General features: G+C 41.4%; 1 protein-coding gene across 3 annotated transcripts in view; it reads left to right on the top strand.

The window, feature by feature from the left end:
* PUS7 (pseudouridine synthase 7) overlaps positions 1-27,269 on the top strand; it is a 107,636-nt gene that overhangs the window by 69,426 nt on the left and 10,941 nt on the right. For all 3 annotated transcript variants that reach the window (XM_032642768.1, XM_032642769.1, XM_032642771.1), the window contains 4 exons: positions 6,807-6,918; positions 9,323-9,400; positions 22,834-22,962; positions 23,605-23,730. In XM_032642768.1, coding sequence (XP_032498659.1) covers positions 6,807-6,918; positions 9,323-9,400; positions 22,834-22,962; positions 23,605-23,730 — 445 coding nt within the window. The remainder of the gene's footprint in view (positions 1-6,806; positions 6,919-9,322; positions 9,401-22,833; positions 22,963-23,604; positions 23,731-27,269) is intronic.

Below are 27,269 nucleotides of genomic sequence, written 5' to 3'. Positions count from 1 at the left end.
AACAAAAGAGCATTCAAGCCATCAGTGCTTTGTCAGTTTTCTCTTAGGTTAATGCTGTGAGTGGATGAAGCCTTAATTGTCTCTAACTGTGGTTCTAGTGAAAGGAGAGGGTGTGAGAAAAATGGGAGCAGAAATAAGGTTTAGCTGTGCCTGAGAAAATCATGTCATCAAATCAGTAAGTCTGGTTAGTGACATAGTGAGAAACCTTGAGCTGTGGGGAGGAGAGGATGGAGGCCAGATGTCACTTCTCAGCGGATACCAGAAAGGGCAGTGAGATGATGTGTTCTGGGACTGCTTGAGGGCACAAGTTTTTTTTTTTGGTTGTTGTTTTTTAATTAACTTTGTTAATTTATTTAAATAAATATACACAAAAAATTATAATTCCAGCATATAATTCATGAAAAATTATATATTAAATATGCTGTGTTATTGACGTTAAACCTTTCAAATTCAGTGTATACTTATATTTATGACAATGTCAATTTGGACCAATCACATTTCAAGGGATTAGTACCCACATGTGGGTTGTTCCTGCTATATTAGACAACACAGTCCTAGGCCCCAGCATAGGTCTAAGTTGGAATTCAATACTTCTTTTGTTGTACCTTATTTGATAAGATAGAAATTTTGCTAATTATTTTTATTTTTATCGTGACCTATAATGATGGAGGGCACAAATTGTTAATCATTTCTCAATCCACAGTCTTAACGGCTTGGGTACTAGATGTTTCTTTGATGTCTGAGTCACAGAATAAAATATAACCCTGACAGCTTTTCTGCAGCCAGGGTTGTCCAGGCGAATTAAGCCCAGTGGGAAATGATGTGAATGGCTGTTTTTTTCTATTCTCCCACAATTGGCATGTAGCTGGTAACTCATCTAGCTGTGGAGGAGAGAAGGTGACTTCCTACACAAAGCAGATGCCTTGGTGCATTCAGTCTTCATTCTCTTGAGGAGCCCAGGTTGAGAAGGGCTGCTAGGGAGGTGTTCTTTATAGAGATGTAGTCCTCGTTGGTCAGCTACCCTCTTGCAGAGGCAAGAGGAAGAGGCAGGGTCTCATTCTGACGACTGGTCACGAGGAAGCAGATTGGAAAAGGCAATTTTTTTTTTTTCTATTTTCTTGACTGGTTACTTCTTGGAAATGATTGTTCTATCTTAGAGGATGACCTAAGCATTTTTGTGATGTTGGCATTTGCAGGCCAAGGTGGCCAGTACAGTTGCCCGCTCAAGTGAGTGGTTCCATATCTCTCGTGTTCTGTCTTTATCTGCATTTTCTGTGCTTATTCCACACCCACCTTTCTTTTTTTTCCCAAATAAAAAATTTCCCTGTTTTCCAAGGGAGGTGCTGAGCTCTGTGTGACATGAACACCGCTGCCCCCCACCCATTTCCCTTCTCACATCTTCAGTAAAGTATGAATTTCTCACTGTAAAAAGCATGAAGGCAGGTCCACTTGAATCAGTGCTTGGATGGAGATCGCGACCTCTCGGGCTCAAGGGGCTGTGGCGTTTAGTCAGAGATGGACTAGAGGTCTGCCATCTGCGTGTTCCCGCCCACCTTCTCATGGACCCAGATGGGCACCTGAGAGCCTATGAGTATCTTCTACAGATCTGGCCCCCCCTGCCCCCCTGCAATCTGGGAGTGGCCTAAAGTAAGCAGCATTCAGAAAGTAGGGAGAGCTGGTGCCTGAAGAAGGCTGTTTGTGCCTCTGCAAACAGAATGCAATACCAGTGACAGCTCATCCTCCTGGGCCGCCTTGCTAAGCATTTGAATGGATTAGCTTTTAAAAGCTTCATTGCAAAGCTAAGATAGAATGTTTTTAGAGCTCCCTCACTACCAAACCCTGACATAAATTGTTACTGGTGGGTCATGCATTATCTACCAGATTTCCAACATTTTTTTTTTTAAAGTTTTTATTTTTATTTATTTTTGGCTGCATTTAGGTCTTTTTTTTTCTTTTTTTTTTTTTGCGGTATGCGGGCCTTTCACTGTTGTGGCCTCTCCCTTTGCGGAGTGCAGGCTCAGCGGCCATGGGTCACGGGCCTAGCCTCTCCGCGGCATGTGGGATCTTCCCAGACCGGGGCACAAACCCGTGTCCCCTGCATCGGCAGGCGGACACTCAACCACTGCGCCACCAGGGAAGCCCGGGTCTTTTTTTTTTTTTAATTAATTAATTAATTTTGTTTTTGGCTGCATTGGGTCTTTGTTGCTGTGCGTGGGCTTTCTCTAGTTGGGGTGAGCAGGGCCTACTCTTTTTTGCAGTGCGTGAGCTTCTCATTGCGGTGGCTTCTCTTTGTTGCAGAGCACAGGCTCTAGGCGCGTGGGCTTCAGTAGTTGTGGCATGCGGGCTCAGTAGTTGTGGCTCACGGGCTCTAGAGCGCAGGCTTAGTAGCTGTGGCACACGGGCTTAGTTGCCCCATGGCATGTGGGATCTTCCCGGAGCAGGGCTTGAATCCGTGTCCCCTGCGTTGGCAGGGGGATTCTTAACCACTGCGCCACTAGGGAAGTTCCTGCGTTGGGTCTTAGTTGCTGTGCACGGGCTTTCTCTAGTTGTGGCAAGTGGGGGGCCACTGTCCATTGCGGTTCGCGGGCTTCTCACTGCGGTGGCTTCTCTTGTTGCGGAGCACGGGCTCTAGGCGCGCGGGCTTCAGTAGTTGTGGCACGTGGGCTCAGTAGTCGTGGCTCGCCGGCTCTAGAGTGCAGGATCAGTAGTTGTGGCGCACGGGCTTAGGTGCTCTGCGGCATGTGGGATCTTCCTGGAGCAGGGCTTGAATCCATGTCTCTTGCATTGGCAGGCTGATTCTTAACCACTGTGCCATCAGGGAAGTCCTAGCAGATTTGCAACATTCTTTACCTCAGATAGGGCCATGCATCCTAAAACACGGGTGTGGTAGATTCTAAATCATGGTGGCCAAACACAAATTACCAACTGTTATAACTCAGACGTTATTTTGTGTGTTAATCCAGTCTGATAGGGCACATTGATTTACCTACTAAAGCATACGTATGGTATTATTCTGAAAATACCATAATTATCATAAACCATATACTCAGGTAAATTAACTTACATTTTGAGATAGATAGTATACATCCCCAAAAACCTTTTTAAAGATTTAAGTTAAAAAATTTTTTTGTGCCATGTAATATGTAGAGATTCTCCATACTGTGCGAAATGAATGGCTTCCAGGAGGCATACCTGGATGGAGGAGTCCACAGAGACTCAGGATGAAGAGCCAGAGAGATACAAAGTTAAGTTTCTGGGAGAGCCTGGTGTTACGCAATCCATAGGAAGAGGGGATTTCAATGATAGAGTGGTTAGCTGTGGAAAATATTACAGACAGTTCCAACAAGATTGGAACTCTGAAATATGTCCACCAATTTTTAGCAATATGGAGATCATCAGTGTCTTTGCCAGAGCAGTTCTACTGGAGTGACTGGAAACCAGTTTACACAGTAGGTTGAGATGGAAGATGATAAATACACCGTAAAGAGAAGGAGAAAGGAAAGGAACATGGTTAAGGAGAGGGAGACGTAGGTTTGACTTTGAAAATGCAAGAGCCCTGAGCATATTGATGTGCTGACGGGAAAGAGCCAGTGGAGAGGGAGGGGGCTGATGATGGCTGGAGCAGAACCCCTGGGGAAGCTGCAGGGTGGGTGTGCAGGTGCAGCAGGGGAAATGGACTTGAATAAGAAGGAAAGAATGTTCTGCATGCTACCCATCCTGTCATCTTTCTCGAGCTACAAACATTTTTCCTTCTTTATTCATGAGGATCTCTGTGCTCAATACATGAATCTTCTTGAACGTGGTTTTCTTTTTTTATCTGGTTTCTGTTTCTCCTCTCCTGGGGCTGCCATATTAGACCATCAGAAGGTTGCTTCCTAGCCTGAGAATTCTTTGCATTCGTATTTTAAATCAGAGTGTCTCAAAAATGTTTGAAAGTTATTTTAAATTCACTTAAATTGTAAAGCTACCATCTATGCTACCTAGCATTCCAAGGATTTGGAGTTTTATGAAGTCAAACAAATTCCCCAAAATAAGTTGAGACTCACCGATTGTCCGTTATTCAAAACATTCCCAGTTAATCAATGCATATGCTTATTACTAGTTTGTGTACTGAGTGCACTTGGAAAAAGAATCCTTATGTCTGTTACTTGCAGAGGAGGTAATTGAATGCATGCTCACTGCTTGGATTTGCTAATAAAAGATGCATGCTTGTGAGCCAAACTCATATCAGTTGTCATGGTTTCTCTTAAGGTGTAATAGCACTTAGTTTTTTAATCTTGTGGTTTCATTTATTTCTTGCCACTATAGTTAATTTTGAGCGTACTGAAAGGGTAGTTAGAGGAAAATGTAGCTACATTTCATCAATTTTTATCACAAATTTTTTAAAAGCTTTTTATTATGGACATTTTCAAACATGCAGACAAATAAAGGAAGTAGTATGCTGAACCCCTGTGTACCCATCAACCATCTTCAATATTATGAACGTTCTGTTGTTTTGTTTGACCTCTTCCTCCCACTTTTTTTTCCTTTGTTGAAGTGTTTTTAAAGAAAATTCTACGTAGTACTTCATTTCACTCGTAAATACTTCAGTATGTATCTGACAGATAAGAACTAAAACCCTAAATCATTATCACATCCCCACAAAATCAACAATAATTTCTTAATAGCTCATACCCTGTGCATGTTCAGTTTTTCTCTGATTGTCTCAGAAATGCCTTTTGCATACAGATGACTTGTTTAAATCATGATACAAACAAGGTCAGAACATTGCATTCGGTGGGTAAGTCTGTTAAATCTGTTTTAATCTATCAGTTTGAGAACTGTTTTCCATAATAATTTTTTGCATTTTTTTCAAATAAAGAAATCAGTGCAGGAAACTCATAAAACACAGAAAAGCACAATACAAAACAATCATTACTTGCAGTCTCACAACTGAAAGATAATCACAAATAGCGTTTTGGTACACGTCCTCCCATATTTAAGAAAACAAATCTCTGGATGGGGAGGCACTTTGCATCCAGTCTTACACCTTTTGCTACATCCTGTAGGCACAGACAGTGCAGCTTTTGAGGGTGAGTGGACAGGCCACTGTGAGGGGATTGAGACAGGGAGGCCTGGACCTGTCGGTGAGTTTTCTGCTTGTTCACTGTTTGCCTCTGCGACATTCCATTGTTAATGTCTAAATGGCTGTTAACCCACCACATAACCACCAGGCGCTGTAGGAGTCCTCAGTAGAAACTTTCCATGCGATCATTTGCATGTTCACTTCTAAAGCACTTTAATATTATTATAAATTAAATACTGCTCTCTTGTGCTCTTTATGCTGTGCATTTGGACAGAGGTCAGAACTGCAGCAGGTAAGAGCGGTTGGCGTTTCATGTAGATAAAATGAAATGCCAATGATTTTTGTCACAAGTGCTAAGCGTAGACAGTTTTGCTTAAATGTAGGGAGCTGGAAGGAAAACCAAAAATAATATCCCTGTTCACAATTTTCTGAGGATGAGTTGTGAGGAATTCATACCAAGAGCCCAAGAAATACTTGTAGTGCTTTTTCTGTAATACTTCAAGCATACACGCTATGGCAGTTTTCCAAGACAGCTTATTGGTCAATTTGTTCTTTACATTGTAGCTTATATCCCTAACCTGTGAAGCAGTGCTTTTTCCCTTGGCAAAGGCAGGTGTACAAGTAACTTTAGTATCAGAAGTTTCTTATGTCTTTGAAGATGAAGGATTCATGAGTTCATGCTAAAGGGACAAAGACAAAGGAACATTTTTAAAAGAAGAAGACTTCTGGGGATTATATGAAATATTTTTTCACAGTCTTTCTTTCATAGAGTTACAGAAATCAACTGAGTTAGATGCGTTCATATAACAGCTGCAGCTGTGTGTCACACAAGACTCACAAACGTTATTGTACAACATCTGGGACGTGCAGTTGCGGCTTACACATTTCTCCCAAAGTGTTGAGTTTTCAGAACACTCTTTGGGCAACTGAAGTCAAAAATCTTAATATTGTTTAAATATATGTTTCTAGATTGTAGTGTAATTTTAATGTTCGTTTGGAAGAACAGTTTTAAAAGTCAGATTTTCCAAAGTCTCGAAATGTTTGCCAGTTTCTAAAAAGTTGAGCAATCGACGTAATAGTGGCTCAGAAGTTAATATTTAACCTGACTTAATTTTTAAAGTCTCCTCTTCCCCCAAGAATGACAATTAGGTATTGAATGCCAGCTGCTCTCTCTGTCCAGTAGACCTTTGCAAACCATCTAGTATTAGCTAAACTGTGATGGAAGTGGCCTTTGGAAAATCTAAACTTGTCACTGAGGCAGCTCCTCACAAGCTTTATCCCCAACCCTGCTAGGGCATCCAGCCTGTTGTGAGAACACCTGACTGGGGAGATGAGGCAAAGCTTGTAGGCTCTGCCATGACTGCTGTTTCCCTCTGGCCTGCATACGTTCTGGAGGGCCAGGCGGCCCCCTTTCAGACACATGCTTATAAAGTAAGCCACTGGGGAATGGTGGACCCCTCTGTGTTTCTCTGTGTGAAGATTGCTGGTTAGGTTTAGTCATTTGTCACACCACCTGCATTTCTCGAGTTTGATTTTAAATACAGACAGATAAGTATCCAGTCACAGAAAGTTTAATAATTGTAGACCACAAGGTATAACCACTTAACCCATATTTCTTGTCAGACTAGATCTGATTTCTCTCTCAAAGGTTCTCTAGCAAAAATGATCTTGTGGGGTTTCATAAGAACTCAGCTAACTTTTATTATGGTGTATATAATAGTTAAATTTTTTTTTTTTTAAGATCCAAGAAAACATTCTTGGCCAAAATCTAGGGGAAGTTACTGCCACTTTTTACTGTACAAGGAAAACAAAGACACCATGGATGCTATTAATCTACTGTCTAAATATTTAAGGTTAGTATTTTGTTCTTTTGCCCATACAAAATCAAAACGCAGAAGTGTATTTTCCTCTTTCCATGCTGATGAAAAGGGAGTGGGAAAATAGGCAAATAGGTAGCAAATGTGCCTCCTAGTTATAGTGGGTTTTGTTTGTTTGTTTGTTTTGGGAGGTTTTTTTTTGGCTGCACTGCATGGCTTGCAGGATCCTAGTTCCCCGACCAGGGATTGAACCTGGGCCACAGCAGTGAAAGCGCCGAGTCCTAATCACTGGACTGCCAGGGAATTCCCAATTATAGTTTTCTTAGACAACAGTTGAATTAATTTTTTTTAACCTCCTTGCATATTGCCAGTGATTCAAAATGAAAATTCTTTAAGTAAGTGGTTTACATGTAGTTGAGAGTTAACAGTTCACCTAGCTGAAAATAAAAATTAACTTTCTTCCCTGAAAGCCTACACTTTGATGTGTTTGCAGAGGACTGCTACTAAACCATAAGCTCTTAACTCCAGGAGATAGACTAGATTGGAAACCTGACACCAGTCAGATTTTCTCACAGGAATGCAAATATAGTAGAGTTTGGGTCTCTGAGGATGAGCCAGGTGCCATTTTATTTTTGGAAATGGGTACAGGTACCATAGCGAATCTGTATGCATGGAAATTTGTTTTCTGATATATATTTAACCCAGTTTAAACACAGCACACAGTGTGTTAATTTGCTATGGCTGCCTTGACAAGATACCACGGACTGGGTGGCTTAAATAAGAGACATTCATTTTCCCACAGTCCGAAGGCTGGAAGCCCCAAGCTCAGGGTGTCGGCAGGTTTGGTTTTTTCTGAGGCCTCTCCTTGGCTTGCAGATGACCACCTCCTCTGTGTTCTTTCGTGGTCTTCCCTCTGAGCGTGTCTGTGACCCGGAGTCTCTCTGTGTGTCCACGTTTCCTCTCCTTGTATTAGGACACGAGTCTAATTGGATTAGGGCCTCATTTTAACTTAATCACCTCTTTAAAGGCTCTATCTCCAAATACACTTGCGTTCTGAGGTACTGGCTGTCACAGCCTCAGCATAGGAATTTTAAGGGAGCACAATTTAGTCCATAGGACACAGTACCATTTGAAGTAACATTTTACTTTACTCTGGTTGCTCGCTCTCTCTGATTCCTTGTCTGTACCTGAACCTGGGAGAGTAGGCAGTTGGGGAGGGAGCTCCCCTGAGATCTGGAGTTGGGATTGCTCAGAGTTCAAGAAATTCTTCCCGTTTCTTTCCTGTTCGTGTGGAGCAGTTTTTATAAAATTCTTCTTGGTTAACTGGCTCACTTATATCGTCATATTAAAACTATTCCGATCCTTGTTTTAGCATTTGGCTTTTATACAAAGAAATAGCATGTATTTATGGAAAATTCACATTACTATTAACTTGTTTGAAATTGAAGGTATAAAATTTTTGAAGTGGTACATCTAGAATGTATTTTTCTTTACCTTCACAGTTATGTAATTAATGAATTGCATGTAATCAACAGGAAGTGCATTACTTCCTTCTCTGTTGCTGGCTAGTACTAATATTCTGAGTTACACACAGCTGGACTTCCCTGGTGGCGCAGTGGTTAAGAATCCACCTGCCAGTGCAAGGGACATGGGTTCGATCCCTGGTCCGGGAAGATCCCACATGCCGTGGAGCAACTAAGCCCGCGCGCCACAACTACTGAGCCTGTGCTCTAGAGCCTGTGAGCTGCAACTACTGAGCCTGCGAGCCGCAACTACTGAGCCTGTGTGCCTAGAGCCCGGGCTCCACAACAAGAGAAGCCACCGCAATGAGAAGCCCGTGCACCGCAACAAGAGTAGCCCCTTCTCGCTGCAACTAGAGAAAGCCCGTGTGCAGCAATGAAGACCCAATGCAGCCAACAATTAAATTAAAAAAATAATTTAAAAAAGTCACACACAGCTAAGGAGGGGGTTGTTCAGGCATCATTTTTTTTTTTAACACTTTTATTGGAGTATAATTGCTTTACAATTGTTCAGGCATCATTTACTTTCTTAGCTTGAACACTAATTTATGTTTTCCTGTTTTTTTTTTTTTTTTTTTTTCCGGTACGCGGGCCTCTAACTGCCGTGGCCTTTCCCGTTGCGGAGCACAGGCTCCGGACGCGCAGACTCAGCGGCCATGGCTCACGGGCCTTGCCGCTCTGTGGCATGTGGGATCTTCCTGGACCAGGGCACGAACCCGCGTCCCCTGCACCGGCAGGCGGACTTTCAACCATTACGCCACCAGGGAAGCCCTCCTGGGTATATTTTAAAATAAAGTTTGTCCTTACTCTTCTCTTATTCCATTACGGTTTTAAGTATATTTATTTTAAATCTTAAATTATGAGAAGCATGATTTCCTAATGGTACATGACTTCAGATGATTTTGTTTTTGTCTTATCAGAGTCAAGCCAAACATATTCTCCTACATGGGAACCAAAGATAAAAGGGCCATAACCGTTCAAGAGATTGCTGTTCTCAAGTAAGTAGTGAGTACATGTCAGGATTCGTACTGCAAAACTCCTAGCACCACCTTTCAGAGTTCTTGGATTTGCTCTGTGGAGTTTACCTCTTCCATCTTTAGATGGTGCCTCTGCCTATTCAAAAGATTGCTTTTCTATTTGTTTTTTTCTTCTTCCTTATCTGTATTTTCTAATGTTTTTGCAGCCAAAATGTTTTGCAGTAATTTTTAAAGGATTTTTGTGGTAGAGTCAAGAGAATAAGTGCCTCTTTCTCTCCTTTCTCTCTCTTTTTCATTCATTATTAAATATAAGTTATTTAAAATTACAGAACAGCGAATGAGGTCTTTTGTTACACACTGGAGATATACAGATGAAAAAGATGGCAGAGAAAAATAAATCAGAACTTATCACACAGTGAGATAAATGCTAAAATAGAGGTATATTTGGGGTATTAGGGTAGACCTGACGACAGAGCTTGGCATTCATTGTGGGGGGCAGGCCAGGGAGGTTTTCACAGAAAATGGCATCTAGATGAGGGCTTCTCTGCCTCTTCACTTCTGGCATTTTGGACTGGGTAATTCTTTGTTGTAGGGGCCTCCTGTGCATTGTAGGACGTTTAGCAGAAGCCCTGGTCTCTACCCACTAGATGTCAGTAGCATTCCCTCTACTGATGTCAGCATTGTGACAAACAAAAATGTCTCCAGACATTTCTAAATGTCCCTTGAAGGGCAAAATAGCCCCTGGTTGAGAATCACTTGTCTAGATTTTAGAAGGATGGGTAGGAGTTTCCTAGGGCTGGGAGGGTCTAGGGTTGTTGGTTCCACATCAAGAAAAGAGCTTGTGAAAAGACACTGGAAAGGATTTGGGGAGCATAGCATATTTGGTACCTGGCAGGTGTTTGAGTCTTGTGGGAGCTTAGCAGGAAATAAGGCTTGATGGGTAGGCACGGTCCAGATCCTGAAGGGCCCTGAGGGTCATGTTAGGATCTTGGACTTGACCTTAATCTGAACAGGGGGAGTCGTGTGTAGGGACAGGCTTAGGAGTTGTTGGTGAGCAAGAGGGATGGAACGGAGATCGGGGCTACTGCCATATGCTGGGGCGGAGGACAGGGGCCTGAACCCAGTCAGTTCAGTGAAGGTCAGAGGGAAAGGAGGAAGTTGGGCAAACTCAGGCTTCTGTCCTCATGCACCCCCTGAGGTAAGGAGTGGTGGGAGGGAGAAATAAAGGGGCAGGAGAAAACTTTGGGGGTGATGCAGATGTTCATTAGCTTGAATGTGGTGATGGTTTCACAGGTTTTAACATTCACATGTTAAAACTTGTACATTTTGAATATGTACGGTTTACCGTGTGTTAATTTTGTCATGAAAAAGTCATCTATGCTTGCTATCCCCACTGAAAACAAATGCATGTATGTATTTGTACTTTTCCCATCTTTTCATAAAGAAGTTGAGGTGGCGCCTCCTCTTCGCTCCACAGTCACCTGCCATCTGGCTCCTTTCCCACCCCTCCTCTGATTCATTTGAGATAATGTCAGGATTGAGCTCCCGGTTGCATCCTAATGGATTTTCCGGTCCTTTCCTTCACTGACCCTGGGACAGTGGCGTGATGTCGTAGTAAAGGCAGGGTGAGAACATCTCTCCACGACTTCACTAGTGGCGGTGTGGTGTCGCTGTGTTTGAGGGAGAGCGGGAGGAGATACCTGAAGATGCCAGTGCTCTCTCCTGGTGGCCTGGTCTCTCTCTCCTTGAGATACATGGAACGTGGGGTCGTCTCCTGAGAGTGTAGGGGGCAGGAGTGGGGAAGGGAGCTTTAAAAGAGTGTGATGATTTGAAACAGCCTCTGTGGGTGATGGGCTCGTCAGCAGCTCCTGACAATCGGGTACCGGCAGTGACTCGTGGGCTTGGGCTTTCCATGCTCTGGATGGTGGGTACAGAAGGTTCTTGCCTTCTCTTTGGTGTCCTGAAATACCATTGTAGTCAACTCCTGTGCTTTCCGGCCGGCCAGCTCTGGGAATTTTTCCACGTAAATTAAAAAATGGATTGGTTCAGGGGCTTCCCTGGTGACGCAGTGGTTGTGAGTCCGCCTGCCGATGCAGGGGACATGGGTTCGTGCCCCGGTCCGGGAAGGTCCCACATGCCGCGGAGCGGCTGGGTCCGTGAGCCATGGCCATTGGGCCTGCGCGTCCGGAGCCTGTGCTCCGCAACAGGAGAGGCTACACCAGTGAGAGGCCCGCGTACTGCAAAAAAAAAAAAAAAGATTGGTTCAATTTTTTTTCAACACAGAAGGAACTAGGTAGAAAATGAAAGTTCCACCAGAATTGTACTCCCTCAGAGATTGCCTTGCTTACGGCTTGGTATATTTTTGTAGGGGACTCTTTTTTCCTTATAAACCGAAATATTTGTTTTGAATGTGTTCGTTTCTTTTAAACAATAAATGATGTACCTCTTTCCCTGTTAATATGTAGCAAAAGATATTTAAATATATGGATGCATCCTAATTTATGAACTACTGTTCTATTTCTGAATGTTTACATAGTTTCGCATTTCTTGCTATTATAAGCAGTTCCATGATGAACATATTCGGAGTTAAATCTTGGCACACATCTGTGATAACTTCATTAAGATAAGCTTAGCAGCGGAATTACTGCCTTAAAGGGAATGTGAAGTTCTAGGTTTTAGGTTTTTGTTAGCAGAGTTTACTTGCCCTGTAGAAAGGTGGTACCAGTTTATCACCTTTATTCTTCTCCAGAATCCTCCCTGACACATATCACGATCTAAGAAAAAAATAATTTACTAATTTGAGGGTCAAAAAATGGCATCTCGCTATTTTCTGTTGCATTTTATGATGTGACATCTTTGAAGAGTGAAGGTATTTATTTCTCTTCTTCGTCAGCCACCAGGTGTCATACTTGATCACAGTGCGGCTCTATTCATAGACCTTTGCTGCCTTTATCATCTTCCTGTTGACTTAGTAAGAAACCATATTAGACACCTCAGTGTTGGCCTTTGGAAAGCACATAGCACTTATCTTGCGGATGCAGGCTGCACCCTTCGTTTGCTTAATGGATACGTGGGGCTGGACAGATTGGCCTTTCCCGTGAGAACTGGTGGACAGGATAAACCCACTCCGCCACACAAGGATTTTAATTATTGCTGAATTGATCAATCCTCCGGATAAGCAGCTTTTCAGCTTCATGTAACTCTCCAAAGTCACCTAGTAGTTTTAACAGGATCTCAAGCAGGAACAGCCTCATTCAGCATGATTTGTTTCTTTTCCTGCCTCTTCCTGCCAGTCTCCTTTCTGAGCCTGGGCCAGTCTTTCCCTGGCTTTGTTAATAAAGGCTTTTTTGTGCAACATGCTGCTTAGGTTGGCTCCTGATGTTTAAACGCAAGATTTTGGTCGTCCCAAGTTACTCACAGAATTGCTGTGAATTGACAGCCGAAGAGCTTGATCCAGGATCATCAAAGTTAAAACTATGAACGGTATCGTGAAAAGTATTGTCAGCTTCATTTCATCAGTTCTCAGGGAGCACCCACACCACTGAGAACTGAGTGTAGCTCTTGCTTTCTGCTGTGCTAGTGGGTTTCAGAAATATATGTTGTGTATTTAAGAATAGACAGTAGAATATGATTCAGCCATGAAAAGGAATGAAGTACTGATACATACTATGACATGGATTAAAACATTATGCTAAATAAAAGAAGTCATACACAGAAGGTCACATACTGTATGATTATATTTGTATGAAATGTCCCAAATAGGGAAATCTATAGAGACAAAGTAGATTAGTGGTTGCTAGGAGCCGCAGATCTAGGGCATGGGGTCAGTAGGTGTAGGGTTTCTTTTGGAGGTGAGAGGAATGTTCTGGAATTAGGTAGTGGTGACAGTTGCATAACATTGTGAATATACTAGAGACCACTGAATTGTACACTTTATAATGGTTAAAATGATAACCTTTTTGTTATGTTAACTTTAGCTCAACTTAAAAAAAAAAAAAAAAAAAAAGAACAGAGCTGTCTTTCATGGCTATTGGGCATCAGTCTCCATAAGCTCTCTCCAGAGCTGCCAAGTCGCTTATCTGATTCCTTCTTTCCTCCTGACTCTTATGAAATATTCCATTCGTTTCTACAACAGTAGTTACTGACCAAAGAGGGGTTCTGTCCTCCTGGTTCTCCCTCTGTTCACCTCCATCCTCTCCTGCCTGGACTCCAGGATACTGTTTCTGGATTAATTTATGCCCTGTGGCTCTACCATTGTCCCTGCATATCTGAAGTCAAGGATGTGGTGCCCTTTTTCTCCTGGATCTGCTGCCTCTGAGCAGCTGGCCCAGGCTGGTATAGACCCACTTTACACCTTTTTGGTACTCGGGTTGGACAGGGCATTCAGAGCCAGGGGAGAGGGTAAAGGAGTATGAGCTTTGCCCACGTCTCAGGCTAGCTTCCTACATTTTATAATAATTAATGGGATAATGACAAATGTTTTTTCCTCAAGAAATTTGGTCAGGCTGTTTCTGCTCATATTGAACCAGGAAACAGATAAGACTGATTGATAATGCATCAAGGAGTTGATTGTCTTCAGGGAGTATGGGGAAATTTTCAGCAAGGAGACAAGAATTCTCTGAGATGAAATGGCAAACTGGTATTATATCGGTGGATTTTAAACAGTTTAACTCAGTAACAGCATATTTTTAACAAGGGAATAAGATAAAATTTCCCCACTAATTTTTCATGTAATGTTGGAAATTCAGAGGCTGCAGAGCAGGGGCACACACCTCTGTGGGGCTGCTTCCATGATTAGCTGCTCTGGGTTGATAGACCAGGTGCTTTGGGGCAGAACAGCCTCTCGTGCAGGCCCCGGGCCCAGGAGCCGCATCCAGGTCCTCCCAACCCCTGTATTTCCAGGCAAAGCCGGAACATGGCTCCTCATAACAAGAGCCGGCAGGAATGTGCTTAAGGACCAAGGCTGAAAAACACTGCACAGTCCAGAGTAGTAAAGAGAGAAGTGTATTCAACAAAGTGAAGCACAAGCGCTCTTTGTTCTGGTAGTTCTCAGCGTAGATGTCTTTTCAGAGGAAGTCTGAATTCAGAAAAACTTAAAACGGCTTTCTTAGGCACAGTGATACACTGTGCAGCATTATTTGTAATTTTGAAAAATTGTAAACAACCCAGGTGACCCAAACTGGAAAATCTTAAATGAATGGCTAAATAAGTAAATTCCAATTGATGAATTATTTTTGACCATATTAGATTATTTGTAATTTTCAAAAAGGCTCTTTATTAAAGGAAAGGGCAAAGTGTGAAAGTCTCAACTGAAAAGCCAATGTCCTGTTTAATGGTGAAATACTAGAGCATTTTATTAGAGCTGGGAACAAAGTAAATAAAGATAACCACACTATTACCACTATTTATCATTGTTCTAGGCATACTGTAATACAGAAAACAAAATTAAGAAATAAGTGGTGTAAAAATTAGAAGGGAGGAGGCCAAATTGCAGTTTTTGTTACTGATATATTATTGTTTCTATGCAAGGAGTTGACTGAAAGTTATACAAGATAGGAAAGATTATGTACAAAAATCAATATTCAGATGACAGCCAGTTAGAAATTATAATGGAAAAAACTCTTTTACACAGAAAAAGTTTAAAAGAAAAGAACATACCTAGAAACAAAGATTTTTGTAAAGTATAAGACCTCTCTCTATGAAGAAACTTTGAAATGCTATTGATCGATGTAAAAGGACTTGAATAAATGAATGCTATAACCTGTTCTTGGATACATATAAATGTTCTCTAATGAATAAATGTATAAATTTATGCTGATACTAATGAAAATTCCAATAGAATGTTTCAGTGTAATCAAGCTGATCATAATGTGGGAAAGACACAGAGCTAGCCATAAAAATTCTGGACAAAGTGAATAATAAAGGGGTATTAGCCTCAGTATATATATATGACATATCTATAAAAAATATATACGTATAAATACATATATATTTTCATTTTTAAAATGTTTTTATTGAAACATTCTCATGATGATTTCTGCTGTGGGGTAAATTGTACACTTAGACTAGTAAAACATTTTAACCACACTTTCCACCCTAAGATATTTCTGGATTTATAGTAATCGATTTCTCTAACTTACCACCTGTTTCAATTTTTTTAAATTTATTTTTATTGAAGTATAGTTGATTTACATTGTTTCAGGTGTACAACAAAGTCAGTTTTATACTTATATATATATATATATATATATATGTATATAAACGCACAGACACACACACATATATTCTTTTTCAGATTCTTTCCCATTATTGGTTTTTACAAGATACTGAATATAGTTCCCTGTGCTATACAGTACAACTTTATTTTATTTTTTCTTTATTTTTTTTATATCTTTATTGGAGTATAATTGCTTTATATTTTATATATAGTAGTGTATGTATGTTAATCTCACATTCCCAGTTTATTCCTCCCTTCCCCCTTTCCCCTGTGGTAACCATAAGTTTGTTTTCTATGTCTGTGAGTCTGTTTCTGTTTTGTAAATAAGTTCATTTGTATATATATTTCTTACCACATATAAGTAAAAGCATATAATATTTGTCTTTGTCTGACTTACTTCACTTGGTATGATAATCTCCAGGTCCATCCGTGTTGCTGCAAATGGCATTATTTCATTCTTTGTTATGGCTGAGTTAATATTCTATTGTATGTAGGTACCACATCTTCTGTAGCCATTCATCTTTCAATAGACGTTTAGGTTGTTTCCATGTCTTGACTCTTGTAAATAGTGCTGCTATGAACACTGGGGTGCATGTATCTTTTTTTTAAAAAAAATAAATTTATTTATTAATTTTGGCTGCGGTGGGTCTCCGTTGCTGTGCGTGGGCTTTCTCTAGTTGCAGCTAGCGGGGCCTAGTCTTCCTTCTGGTGTGCGGGCTTCTTATTACGGTGGCTTTTCTTATTGCAGAGCATGGGCTGTAGGCATGCGGGCTCAGTAGTTGTGGCTCATGGGCTCTAGAGCGCAGGCTCATTAGTTGTGGCGCACAGGCTTAGTTGCTCCATGGCATGTGGGATCTTCCCGGACCAGGGCTCGAACCCATGTCCCCTGCATTGGCAGGCAGATTCTTAACCACTGCACCACCAGGGAAGCCCACATGCATCTTTTTAAATTAGAGTTTTCATCTTTTCTGGGTATATGCCCAGGAGTGGGATTGCTAGATCATATGGCAACTCTATTTTTAGTTTTTTAAGGAACCTCCATACTCTTCTCCATAGTGGCTGTTACCAATTTACCTTCCCACCAACAGTGTAGGAGGGTTCCCTTTTCTCTACACCCTCTCCAGCATTTGTTATTTGTAGGCTTTTTAATGGTCATTCTGACTGGTGCGAAGTGGTACCTCACTGTAGTTTTGATTTGCATGTCTCTTAATAATTAGCAATATTGAGCATCTTTTCATGTACCTGTTGGCCATCTGTATGTCTTTTTTGGAGAAATGTCTATTTAGGTCTTCTGCCCATTTTTTTATTGTTTTTTTTTTTTTTTTTGATAATGAGCTATATAAACTGTTTGTATATTTTGCAAATTAAGCCCTCGTTGGTTGCATCATTTGCAAATATTTTCTTCCAGTCTGTTGTCTTTTTGTTTTGTTTATGATTTCCTTTGCCATGCAAAAGCTTTTATGTTTAATTAGATCCCATTTGTTTATTTTTGCTTTTGTTTCCATTACTCTAGGAGATGGACACAAGAAAACAGTGCTATGATTTATGTCAAAGCATGTTCTTTTCAAATAATTAATTAAGTAATTTATGGCTGCGTTGGGTCTTCATTGCTGTGTGCAGGCTTTCTCTAGTTGTGGCGAGCGGGGCCTAATCTTTGTTCTGTTGCGTGGCCTTCTCATTGCAGTGGCTTCTTGTTGTGGAGCATGGGCTCTAGGCATGCAGGCTTCAGTAGTTGTGGTGCATGGGCTCAGTAGTTGTGGCTCGCAGGCTCTAGAGTGCAGGCTCAGTAGTTGGGGCGCACGAGCTTAGCTGCTCTGCAACATGTGGGATCTTCCCGGACTAGGGCTCAAACCCATGTCCCCTGCATTGGCAGGTAGATTCTTTTTTGGCAGGTAGATTCTTAACCAGTGCACCACCAGGGAAGCCCAAAGCATGTTCTGCCTATATTTTTTTCTAGGAGTTTTATAGTATCTGGTCTTACATTTAGGTCTTTAATCCATTTTGAGTTTGTTTATGTTGTTAGAGCATGTTCTAATTTCATTCTTTTACGTGTAGCTGTCCAGCCTCAGTATATTTTAAAGCATATCATAGAAGTATAGTAGGGACTTCCCTGGCAGTCCATTGGTTAAGACTCCACACTCCTAAGGCAGGGGGCACGGGTTCGATCCCTGGTTGGGGAACGAAGATCCCACATGCTGCGTGGCATGGCCAAAAAAGTATAGCAGTTAAAGCAATATGATACTGGCACATAAACGGGTAGCATTAGAATAATTACAGGCCCAGATATAGCCACAGAGTTAGTGTATAAGCAAGTAGCATTTAAAATCAGCAAAGAAGAGTGTTGGTTTTTTGTTTGTTTGTTTTTTAATTTATTAGTTGCAGCAGGTGGGCTCCTTAGTTGTGGCATGTGAACTCTTAGTTGCGGCATGCATGTGGGATATAGTTCCCTGACCAGGGATCAAACCCTGGCCCCCTGCATCGGGAGCATGGAGTCTTAACCACTGTGCCACCAGGGAAGTTCCAAAGAAAAGTTTTGAGTCAGTGAATTTGTTGAAATAACTGAGTAGCCACCTGAAAAAAATTAAATTGACTCCTTACCTGAGTTTTTATATGTCTTCACTGGAAGAGGCAAAGCTTTGCCAAATATTAACAAAGCCATTTGAAAGGTGGTATCAGCCACAGTGTCACTGCGAAGATAGATGGAGAGAGAGAGATATATGATATTACAGATAGATGTAATATGAATATTTATCTTTTGTAACCAGGTGCTTGGTATAGTATTTATACTCCTCAATCTACCTTTTAAAAAAAGACAAAAAGCCAAAAGATACGTGTATGCTGATAATTTAAAATGCAGAACCAAAGCCACTGAGCAGCAGGTGATACTGTTACTGACTTGTGTGTGAACAGCTTTCCCCTCTTCTTTCCTTAACCTCCTTGTTGCCGAGGATGAAGAGAGTCCATAATTTAAAGCAGAGCGGGAGGACTTGACCTCCTCCCATTCCTCTCTAAATGAGCCACTTTGGGCATCAGTAATTGACTGGGGACAGTAAACAGAAACTGCCAGTCAAAGCCCCTGGGACTCCAGTACCAGAGTTCTTTTCTTCTTTGCCACAACCATTGTAGACTTTAAAAGACCAGTAAGTCAAGATTAGTATGTTAGGGACAGCATGGAGGCCAGCACTGCTGTAAATGAGACATGATGAAAAGTACGTCACTACTGTTGGCCAGAAGGAAACAAAAGGAAAAGTACCCTTTTTACTCTAAAACAACAATAACTGGGGCTTCCCTGGTGGCTCAGTGGTTAGGATTGCACCTGCCAATGCAGGGGACACGGGTTCGAGCCTTAGTCCGGGAGGATCCCACATGCCATGGAGTGGCTAGGTCCGTGCGCCACGACTACTGAGCCTGTACTCTAGAGCCTGCGAGCCACAACTACTAAGCCCACGCGCCTAGAGCCCGTGCTGCGTGACAGTAGAGGCCACCAAGAGTAGCCCCGCTCACTGCAATTGGAGAAGGCCTGCACGCAGCGACGAGGACCCAATGCAGCCAATAAATAAATAAATAAATAAATAAACAAATTCTTAAAAAAAAAAAAAAAAACAGCTGCAAAAGTACTCTACTTATACCTGGGGATACTATTTAAAAAAAATAATCTCTGACTAGGCACACCCTTCCTAAATAGACTTAAATCCCAGAGCTATTTTAAAAAAATTCAACTAACTAAATTTCAACTAACTGAAATTCAACAGACTCACAGACTTAGAGAATGAACTTACGGTTACCGGGGTGGAGGGTATGGGGGAGGGATAGTTAGGGAGTTTGGGATTGACATGTACACACTGCTGTATTTAAAATGGATAATCAGGGCTTCCCCGGTGGCACAGTGGTTAAGAATCTGCCTGCCAGTGCAGAGTACACGGGTTCAAGCCCTGGTCTGGGGAGATCCCACATGCTGCGGAGCAGCCACTACTGAGCGCCACTACTACTGAGCCTGTGCTCTAGAGCCTGCGAGCCACAACTCCTGAAGCCTGCATGCCTAGAGCTCATGCTCTGCAACAAGAGAAGCCACCACAGCGAGAAGCCTGCGCACCGCAGCAAAGAGTAGTCCCCTCTCTCTTCAACTAGAGAAAGCCCGTGCACAGCAATGAAGACCCAACACAGCCAAAAATAAATAAATAAAAAAATTTTTTTAAATCAAAATAAAATAAAAAGAAAAGATAACCAACTAGGACCTACTGTATAGCACAGAAAACTCTGCTCTATATTATCTAACAACCTAAATGGGAAAATGAAAAAAAAAAAGTTTTACTGTACAGTCCTGTTTGTAGAAGAATGCCAACTAATATAGGAGGAATGGTGGGTATAGAAAAACAGTCTTTTGCAGTCAACACAGTAATACTTGCCTCAGCCAACAGTTACCCTTGGGGGACTTCCCTGCTGGTCCAGTGGTTAAGACTCTGTGCTTCCAATGCAGGCAGTGCGGGTTCCATCCCTGTTCTGGGAGCTGGGATCCCACGTGCTGCACAGCGAAAAAATAATGATAATAAAAAATTATCCTCGGGTACCTAAACAGTTGGATGAAAGACTATGGGGGAAGAGGATAGTCACAGAATTTTTAAAATGTCACCCCACAGATTACCAACTAAAAAAGGGAAAGGAGAGAGAGGTACCGTTTTGCTGCGATACACTGAAAAAGCCACAGCATCACCTACGTGATATTCCCACCAAAATGTGGGCACCTTAATGTGAGGAAACAATGATTGTCCTGGTTCTTGATTAGATCCTGAATTTAAGGAGGTTTAAAAAAAAAAATCTAAGTGATGTTATTGGGGGAATTGGGTGAATTGGATGTGGAGTGCTCATCAGTGGCCTTGAATTTACATAGGCTTCGTGAGGGTGACTGGTGGTTAGAAACACGGGAGACCCTGCTGTTCTTAGGAGACACACTGCAGTCACTTTAGGGGTGAGGTGTCCCTAGGTCTGCAGGTCACTTCACATGGTTCAGAAAAATACATAGGTTTTACCTGCATGTGTGTATGTATGCGCATATGTGTAATGTGTGGGTGTTCATATATCTAGAAATATATGTAAAGTAAATCTGGGAAACGGTTAGCAATTGGTAAATCTACAGGTGAGGTATAAGACCTTTCGTTATAGTGTTGCCAATTTTCTCCAGTTTGATTTTTTTTAACATGAAGTTGGGAAATTTTCTAAAGTGTAAAATACTATGAATAAACTCACAAAATGGGAGATAATATTTGCAAGCTATGTGGTAAAGGGTAGATTTCCTTAATATATGAAAACAGAAGAATATTAACAATCCAATAGAAAAATAAGTAGTAGGACGAACAGGTACTTCACAGTCAAGATAATGAAGAAATGTTTAGTTTCTCTCATAGTAAGAAGCATTCAGATAAAAATCAAAATAGCATTTTAAAAAAATAAATAAATTTATTTATTTTTGGCTGCGTTGGGTCTTCGTTGCTGTGCGGGCTTTCTCTGGTTGCGGTAAGCGGGGGGCTACTCTTCATCGTGGTGCGTGGGCTTTAGTAGTTGTGGCACGTGGGCTTCAGTAGTTGTGGCTCTCGGGCTCTAGAGCGCAGGCTCAGTAGTTGTGGCTCACAGGCTTAGTTGCTCCGCGGCATGTGGGATCTTCCCAGACCAGGGCTTGAACCTGTGTCCCCTGCATTGACAGGTGGATTCTTAACAACTGCGCCACTAGGGAAGCCCCAAGATAGCATTTTTAACTTATCAGCCTGACAGAGCTCAAAAAGGTTTATAACATGCTGTGTGAGGAGACACAGGCCTGAGGAAGTAGGCACTTACATATTAATGGTGTGAGTGTGAATTGGTGTAACTGTTTTGGAGGGCAATAGGGGTTAAAATTTAAGATCCCTGCCTTCTAATTCTAGGGGCTTATCTGAATCATTCACTTATGTAGATGCACCAAGAAGTCTATACGAGGTTATGTGTTATAGAATGGATTGTAATAGCAAAAGATAGGTAGCAATTTAAATGCCCATCACAGGGGACTGGTCAGATAAAGGTCAGAGAAAGGATCCAGGCAGTGCAGCAGCCATTCTTTGAAGCTGTACACAGAGTGAGGCAGCTCTAGAAGGACTGTATGCATAAGCCCAGTCTGTAATATGCGTTCTTTCAGTGAATATAAGCAAGATGCTGAACAATTTATAATGTAACAAAAATTGTTTTTTGAAAGGGAAGATCTGGATGCTAGTTACATGGTTGTGTTCACTTTGTGAAAATCTGTCAAGCAGAACACTTACGATCTGTGCACTTTTCTGTATATATAACATATGTGTTAAAAGCTTACAAAGAAATTCCAAAAAGAGAGAAGAGTGAATTCAAGGCCACTGATGAGCACTCTACATCCAGTTCACACAATAGGCATACCTGTGTGTTCAGAAAGTGTTACTAGAAGAATAGACAAGAAACTTTTAATGTTGGCTGCCAGTGGGGAGGGGTATTGAGGGATAGAGATAGAACAGAGGCCTTTCAGTACTGTATTTCTTTTTCTATGTGTATTACTATTTAAGAAGTTTTTCATGAAAATTTTATGCCATTTAAATGATAGCAGGAGGGTACAGATTATGGTAGGATTCTGACTACATATATATAGTCAGATAAAGATAAATATTATATAAATCTATCTGACATGAATTTAAGAAAGAAAGAATGGGAGGAAATTCAAAGTTAGATATTAACAGATTTTTTTTTCAGGTGATGAAACTGAATTTTTTTTTTCTTGTTCTGTACTTTTCTGTATTTTTCCAAGTTTTCTGTAGTGAGTTTACAATACTTTTCTGAGGGACGAAAATGAAAATTGACTTTTTTAATGCTTAATAACTATCTTTTTACCTGTAGGGATTGCTCTCTGCTCCCTTTCTCACCCCTCTTCCCTCACAAAAACTAGAAAATTTCACAGATGATACTGTTCCATTATCAGTATGTAAGTAACATGAGGCTCTAAGAATATAAACATTGCCCAGGTTACATCATTCCAATAGGAACAGGTGTCCTCATGCTGGAGGAACATTCCAGAGGCAAATGAAAGGTAGACTCACCCCACCAGCTGCAGTGCCTTTGTTTTGCATCGTCATAGTGTGTAGTCTCATTTCAAGCTGCCGTTTTCTGTAGTAAAGTGTCCTAGACCATTTCAGCCAGGCGATAGCTCATGACCCTCTTTCTGCTTCTTTTTTTATTTCGTATTTTTTAGAATAACTGCACAAAGACTTGCCCACTTGAATAAGTGCTTGATGAACTTTAAGCTAGGGAATTTCAGCTATCAGAAAAACCCTCTGAAATTGGGAGAGCTTCAAGGGAATCACTTCACTGTTGTCCTCAGGTAAAGAGCTGCGGGTATGAATGCAGACCAGAGAGGGTCTTGCTGTGTCACCTTGAGTCTGTTCAGAACAGTTAATCCCAGTGAGCTGGTGCAGATGCCCGTGGCAGCCAGGAAGGCGGGGTGGGGCCCAATGAGGCTGGGAGAGCAAACACAGCTGCAGTGTTTGTACCAACACGCCCACCCCTCTAAAAACTCAGCACCACCTTTGGAAAGAAGCCGTCTCCTTGAAATACAAAAGACGGCCTATGATTCCACTCATATTCAGTACCTAGAATAGGCAAATTCATAGACGTAGGACGTAGAATAAAAGTTACCTGGGGTATAAGGTGCGGACGGGGAGGTGGAGAGCTGCTGTTTAATAGGTGCAGAGTTTAGATTTGCGAAGATGAAGATAGTGGTAAAGGTTGCACGACATTATGAATGTACTTAATGCTACTGTATTGCATACTTAGAAATGGCTAAAAAGGTAAATTTAGTGTTGTGTATATGTCACAATTTTTTAAAAAGACAGTGTCCTCAGGAGGTAGAAAGCTGCAGGGGGCAAGGGAAAGGCACAGAAGCCAAGCCATGTCACTTGTGATATGCATCCCTGAATGTGTTGGCCTGTAAATTTTTTTCTCTGGGTAATTTGGGCCCCTACAGAAATATTACTGGAACTGATGACCAAGTGGAACAAGCCATGAACTCTCTCAAGGAGATTGGATTTATTAACTACTATGGAATGCAAAGGTTTGGAACCACAGCCGTCCCCACATATCAAGTTGGAAGGTTTGTATTTAATTTCTTAACTTTCGTCTAAAAGAGCTCTCTCCTTAAAAAAAAGAAGCAGGATGTTTTTTGTTGGTGGTGTTTTTAATTATTTCTAGATTTCCTAGAAAAAATGGAAATCTGGGCCAAACGAAGCAGTGTGTCTCATCCTTTTGGATGACCAACTGATCCACAGCCTCCTTCTGTTTTATGATAATACATGCACAAGGTGAAAAAATAAATCAGAATTCAAAAAGATATAACTTGAAAAGTAAAGTTTTTCTCTCTCCCCTGATAGCCCCTCTAGGGATTCTATTTTATTTTCTTTTTTACAGGTAAATCTTGGCTCAGTAAGTGACCCAACAGTAGCAGTTGGGTAACTCAGACCCAAAGTAGCCTGAAGGAGACGGTGTAGTTTATGATCTCTGTTAACAAGTGCTTCCTAGTTTCTTAAACCTGTACCTGCCCTTCCCCCATCCTTTAAAGAAAATGGTATAGGGTGCAATTAGCAAGTAAAATTTATTTTAAGAACTCTCTGATTAGCTTTGAGATAACAGGAAATCCCTGTACGGTGAGCTAGAGTGGGAATCCCATCAATAAATACTTGGGTTTATAAACTTACTTATGCTATCCTGCTGTCCAGCAGAGACTGTGTTACCTAAATAATTATTCATGTGGCAGTTAGAACTGTGGAAGTCTGAGTTGGAAGTGATCTGAGAGGTTTAGTTCATGTTCTTCCTGGTGCTTCAAATCCTTTATTTTAGCAAAGATGAAATCTCGGCTTAGGGAGCCTGCCCAGGCTCACTAGTTGGTCAGGTGCAGCACTGAGAATAGAGGGGCTCTTCTTGAATAAGTCCATGGTTCAGCAGCTGACTCCATGAAGTTGCATTTGTTCATGCATCTTTAAGAGCACAAAATGAAAAATATCATGTAGTATTTCCTCTACCTCTCTGAGGCAGTGTTAGGGTTAAAAGCTCAGGCAGAAGGGGGTAATTCCCTGGCCGTCCAGTGGTTAGGACTGTGAGCTTTCGCTGCCTAGGACCTGGGTTCAGTCCCTGGTGGGGGAACTAAGATCCCGCAAGCCTTGCGGTTCATCCAAAAAAAAAAAAAAAGGCAAAACAAAACAAAACCCCTCAGGCATTGAAGTCAGATTTCAGTTCTGAGCCTCCCATTAGTCATCTGTGAAATGGAAAGGATAACACCAGCCTCACAGGGGTGGTGAAAATGAAGTAAGCTGAAGTCTATGCAATACCTGTTTCTATGCCTAGCAGATAGGAAGTGCTCAATAAATGGAAAGTAATATATTAAAATTAGAATATACTAACCAGAGAAAAAAATGTTGCCAGGAAGAACACTGTAATAAATAATAATCACTATTATTAGATAATAAAAGATAATATTTTCAATCTTGCTAATGTTCAGAGGACATTGATAATGAAGATGCTAATTGTACTGTGAGACAGAATATTTAAGAGAAGGCTGTATCACCCGTTGAATTGGTAGCCAATTCGGCAGAACAGCAGCCATGGGACCCTGTAAATTTTGCACTCCAAAGATAATGTAGAATAGCTAATGAAAGTGACATCAGATTTATTCAGGGCCAAAGTTGCATTAACATGCCCAAGTATAAAGTCAGTATATAATCCATTCAGAATTCCTAACCAACAATTTGTAAAACACAAGAATGTTTCCTAGTTTCAGAGTAGCCCACTGTTACCACCACAGGACCACCTAAAGAAAAAAACCCTCAGTTTATAGTTTAAAGGTGGAAGAATGACTTGAATCCAAAATATTTAAAGAACTGTTATGACTCAAAAACAAAGAGAGATAACCTAAAAATGGTCAAAAAATCTGAGTAGACATTTCTCCATAGAACATAGACTAATGGCCAATGAGCACATAAAAAGATGCTTGACATCACTAAGGAATCACTAATCACTGGGAAAAAGCAGTTCAAAACCACAATGAGATACTACTTTACACCCAGTACAATGGCTAAAATCAGAAAGACAGACAATAAATAAGTATGGGTGGGGGACTTGGTGGTGTAGTGGTTAAGTGGACTTGGTGGTGTAGTGGTTAAGAATCCACCTGCCAGGCTTCCTTGGTGGCGCAGTGGTTAGGAGTCCACCTGCCAATGCAGGGGACTCGGGTTCGAGCTCTGGTCTGGGAGGATCCCACATGGCACGGAGCAACTCAGCCCCTGCGCTACAACGGCTGAGCCTGCGTACTGCAACTGCTGAAGCCCTCATGCCTAGAACCTGTGCTCTGCAACATGAGAGGCCACTGCAATGAGAGAGCCCGCGCACAGCAACCAACATCCAACGCGGCCAAAAATAAAAATAATTAAATAAATAAATAAAAAAGAATCCACCTGCCAAAGCAGGGGACATGGGTTCAATCCCTGGTCCGGGAAGATCCCACATGCTGTGGAGCAACTAAGCCCATGCGGCAGGACTACTGAGCCTGTGCTCTAGAGCCCGTGAGCCACAACTACTGAAGCCCGTGCCCCCTAGAGCCCATGTGCCTCGACTACTGAGCCCGTGCACCGCAACTACTGAAGCCTGCACACCTAGAGCCCATGCTCTGCGACAAGAGAAGCCACTGCAATGAAGAGTAGACCTGGCTCGCCGCAACTAGAGAAAGCCCACGTGTAGCAACGAAGACCCAATTCAGCCAAAAAAGAAAAAAAAAAAAGTATTGTTGAGGATGTGGAGAACTTGGACCTCTCATGACCTGCTGGTGGGAATCTAAAATGGTGCAGCCGTTTTGGGAAATAGTCTGGGTTTTCCCTACACGGTTAAATAATAGGGTTACCATATGACCTAGCTGTTGCGTTCCTAGGAATATACTCAAGAGAATCGAATACATATGTCCAACATGAAAATTTACACTGATATTTATAGCAGCCAAAATTATGGAAACAATCCAGGTGTCTATCAGCTGATAGATGGATAAACAAAATGTGGCATATTAATACAATGGAGCATTATTCAGCAGTAAAAGGGAATGAAGGACTGATACATGCTATGACTTGAATGAACCTTTAAAACATGCTCAGTGAAAGAAGCTAGTCACAAACGGCAACATAGTGTATGATTCATTATGTATGAAATGTCTAGACTAGGCAAATCCATAGAATCAGAAAGTTGATGGGGCAGAGGTCATGGAGAATAAGTGGCTGCTGATGGGTTAGGGTTAGGATTTCTTTTTGGGGTGATGAAAATGTTCTAAAATTGATTGTGTAATGTTGCAAAATTCTGTAGTATACTAAAAGTCATTGAGTTGTGCACTTAAAGGATAAATTATGTGGTATGTGAGTTATACCTCAGTAAAACTGTTTAAAAAAAAGTGGAACAAATCCTAATATATATGGTTAGATGATTTTTGACAAGGATGACAAGATCATTCAATTGGCGAAAGGACAACTTTTCAATGAGTAAGTGTTGGGGATACTGGCTGTCCACCTGCAAGAAAAAGAAAATGAAGTTGGAACTTTACTTTTACACCATATTAAAAAACTTAGGGTTTCCCTGGTGGCGCAGTGGTTAAGAATCCTC

The sequence above is a fragment of the Phocoena sinus genome, chromosome 9 (genome assembly GCF_008692025.1).
Source record: "Phocoena sinus isolate mPhoSin1 chromosome 9, mPhoSin1.pri, whole genome shotgun sequence".
Taxonomy (NCBI): Eukaryota; Metazoa; Chordata; class Mammalia; order Artiodactyla; family Phocoenidae; genus Phocoena; species Phocoena sinus.
Note: the sequence above shows the minus strand (reverse complement) of the source record. Positions and strands in the feature narration are given on the sequence as shown.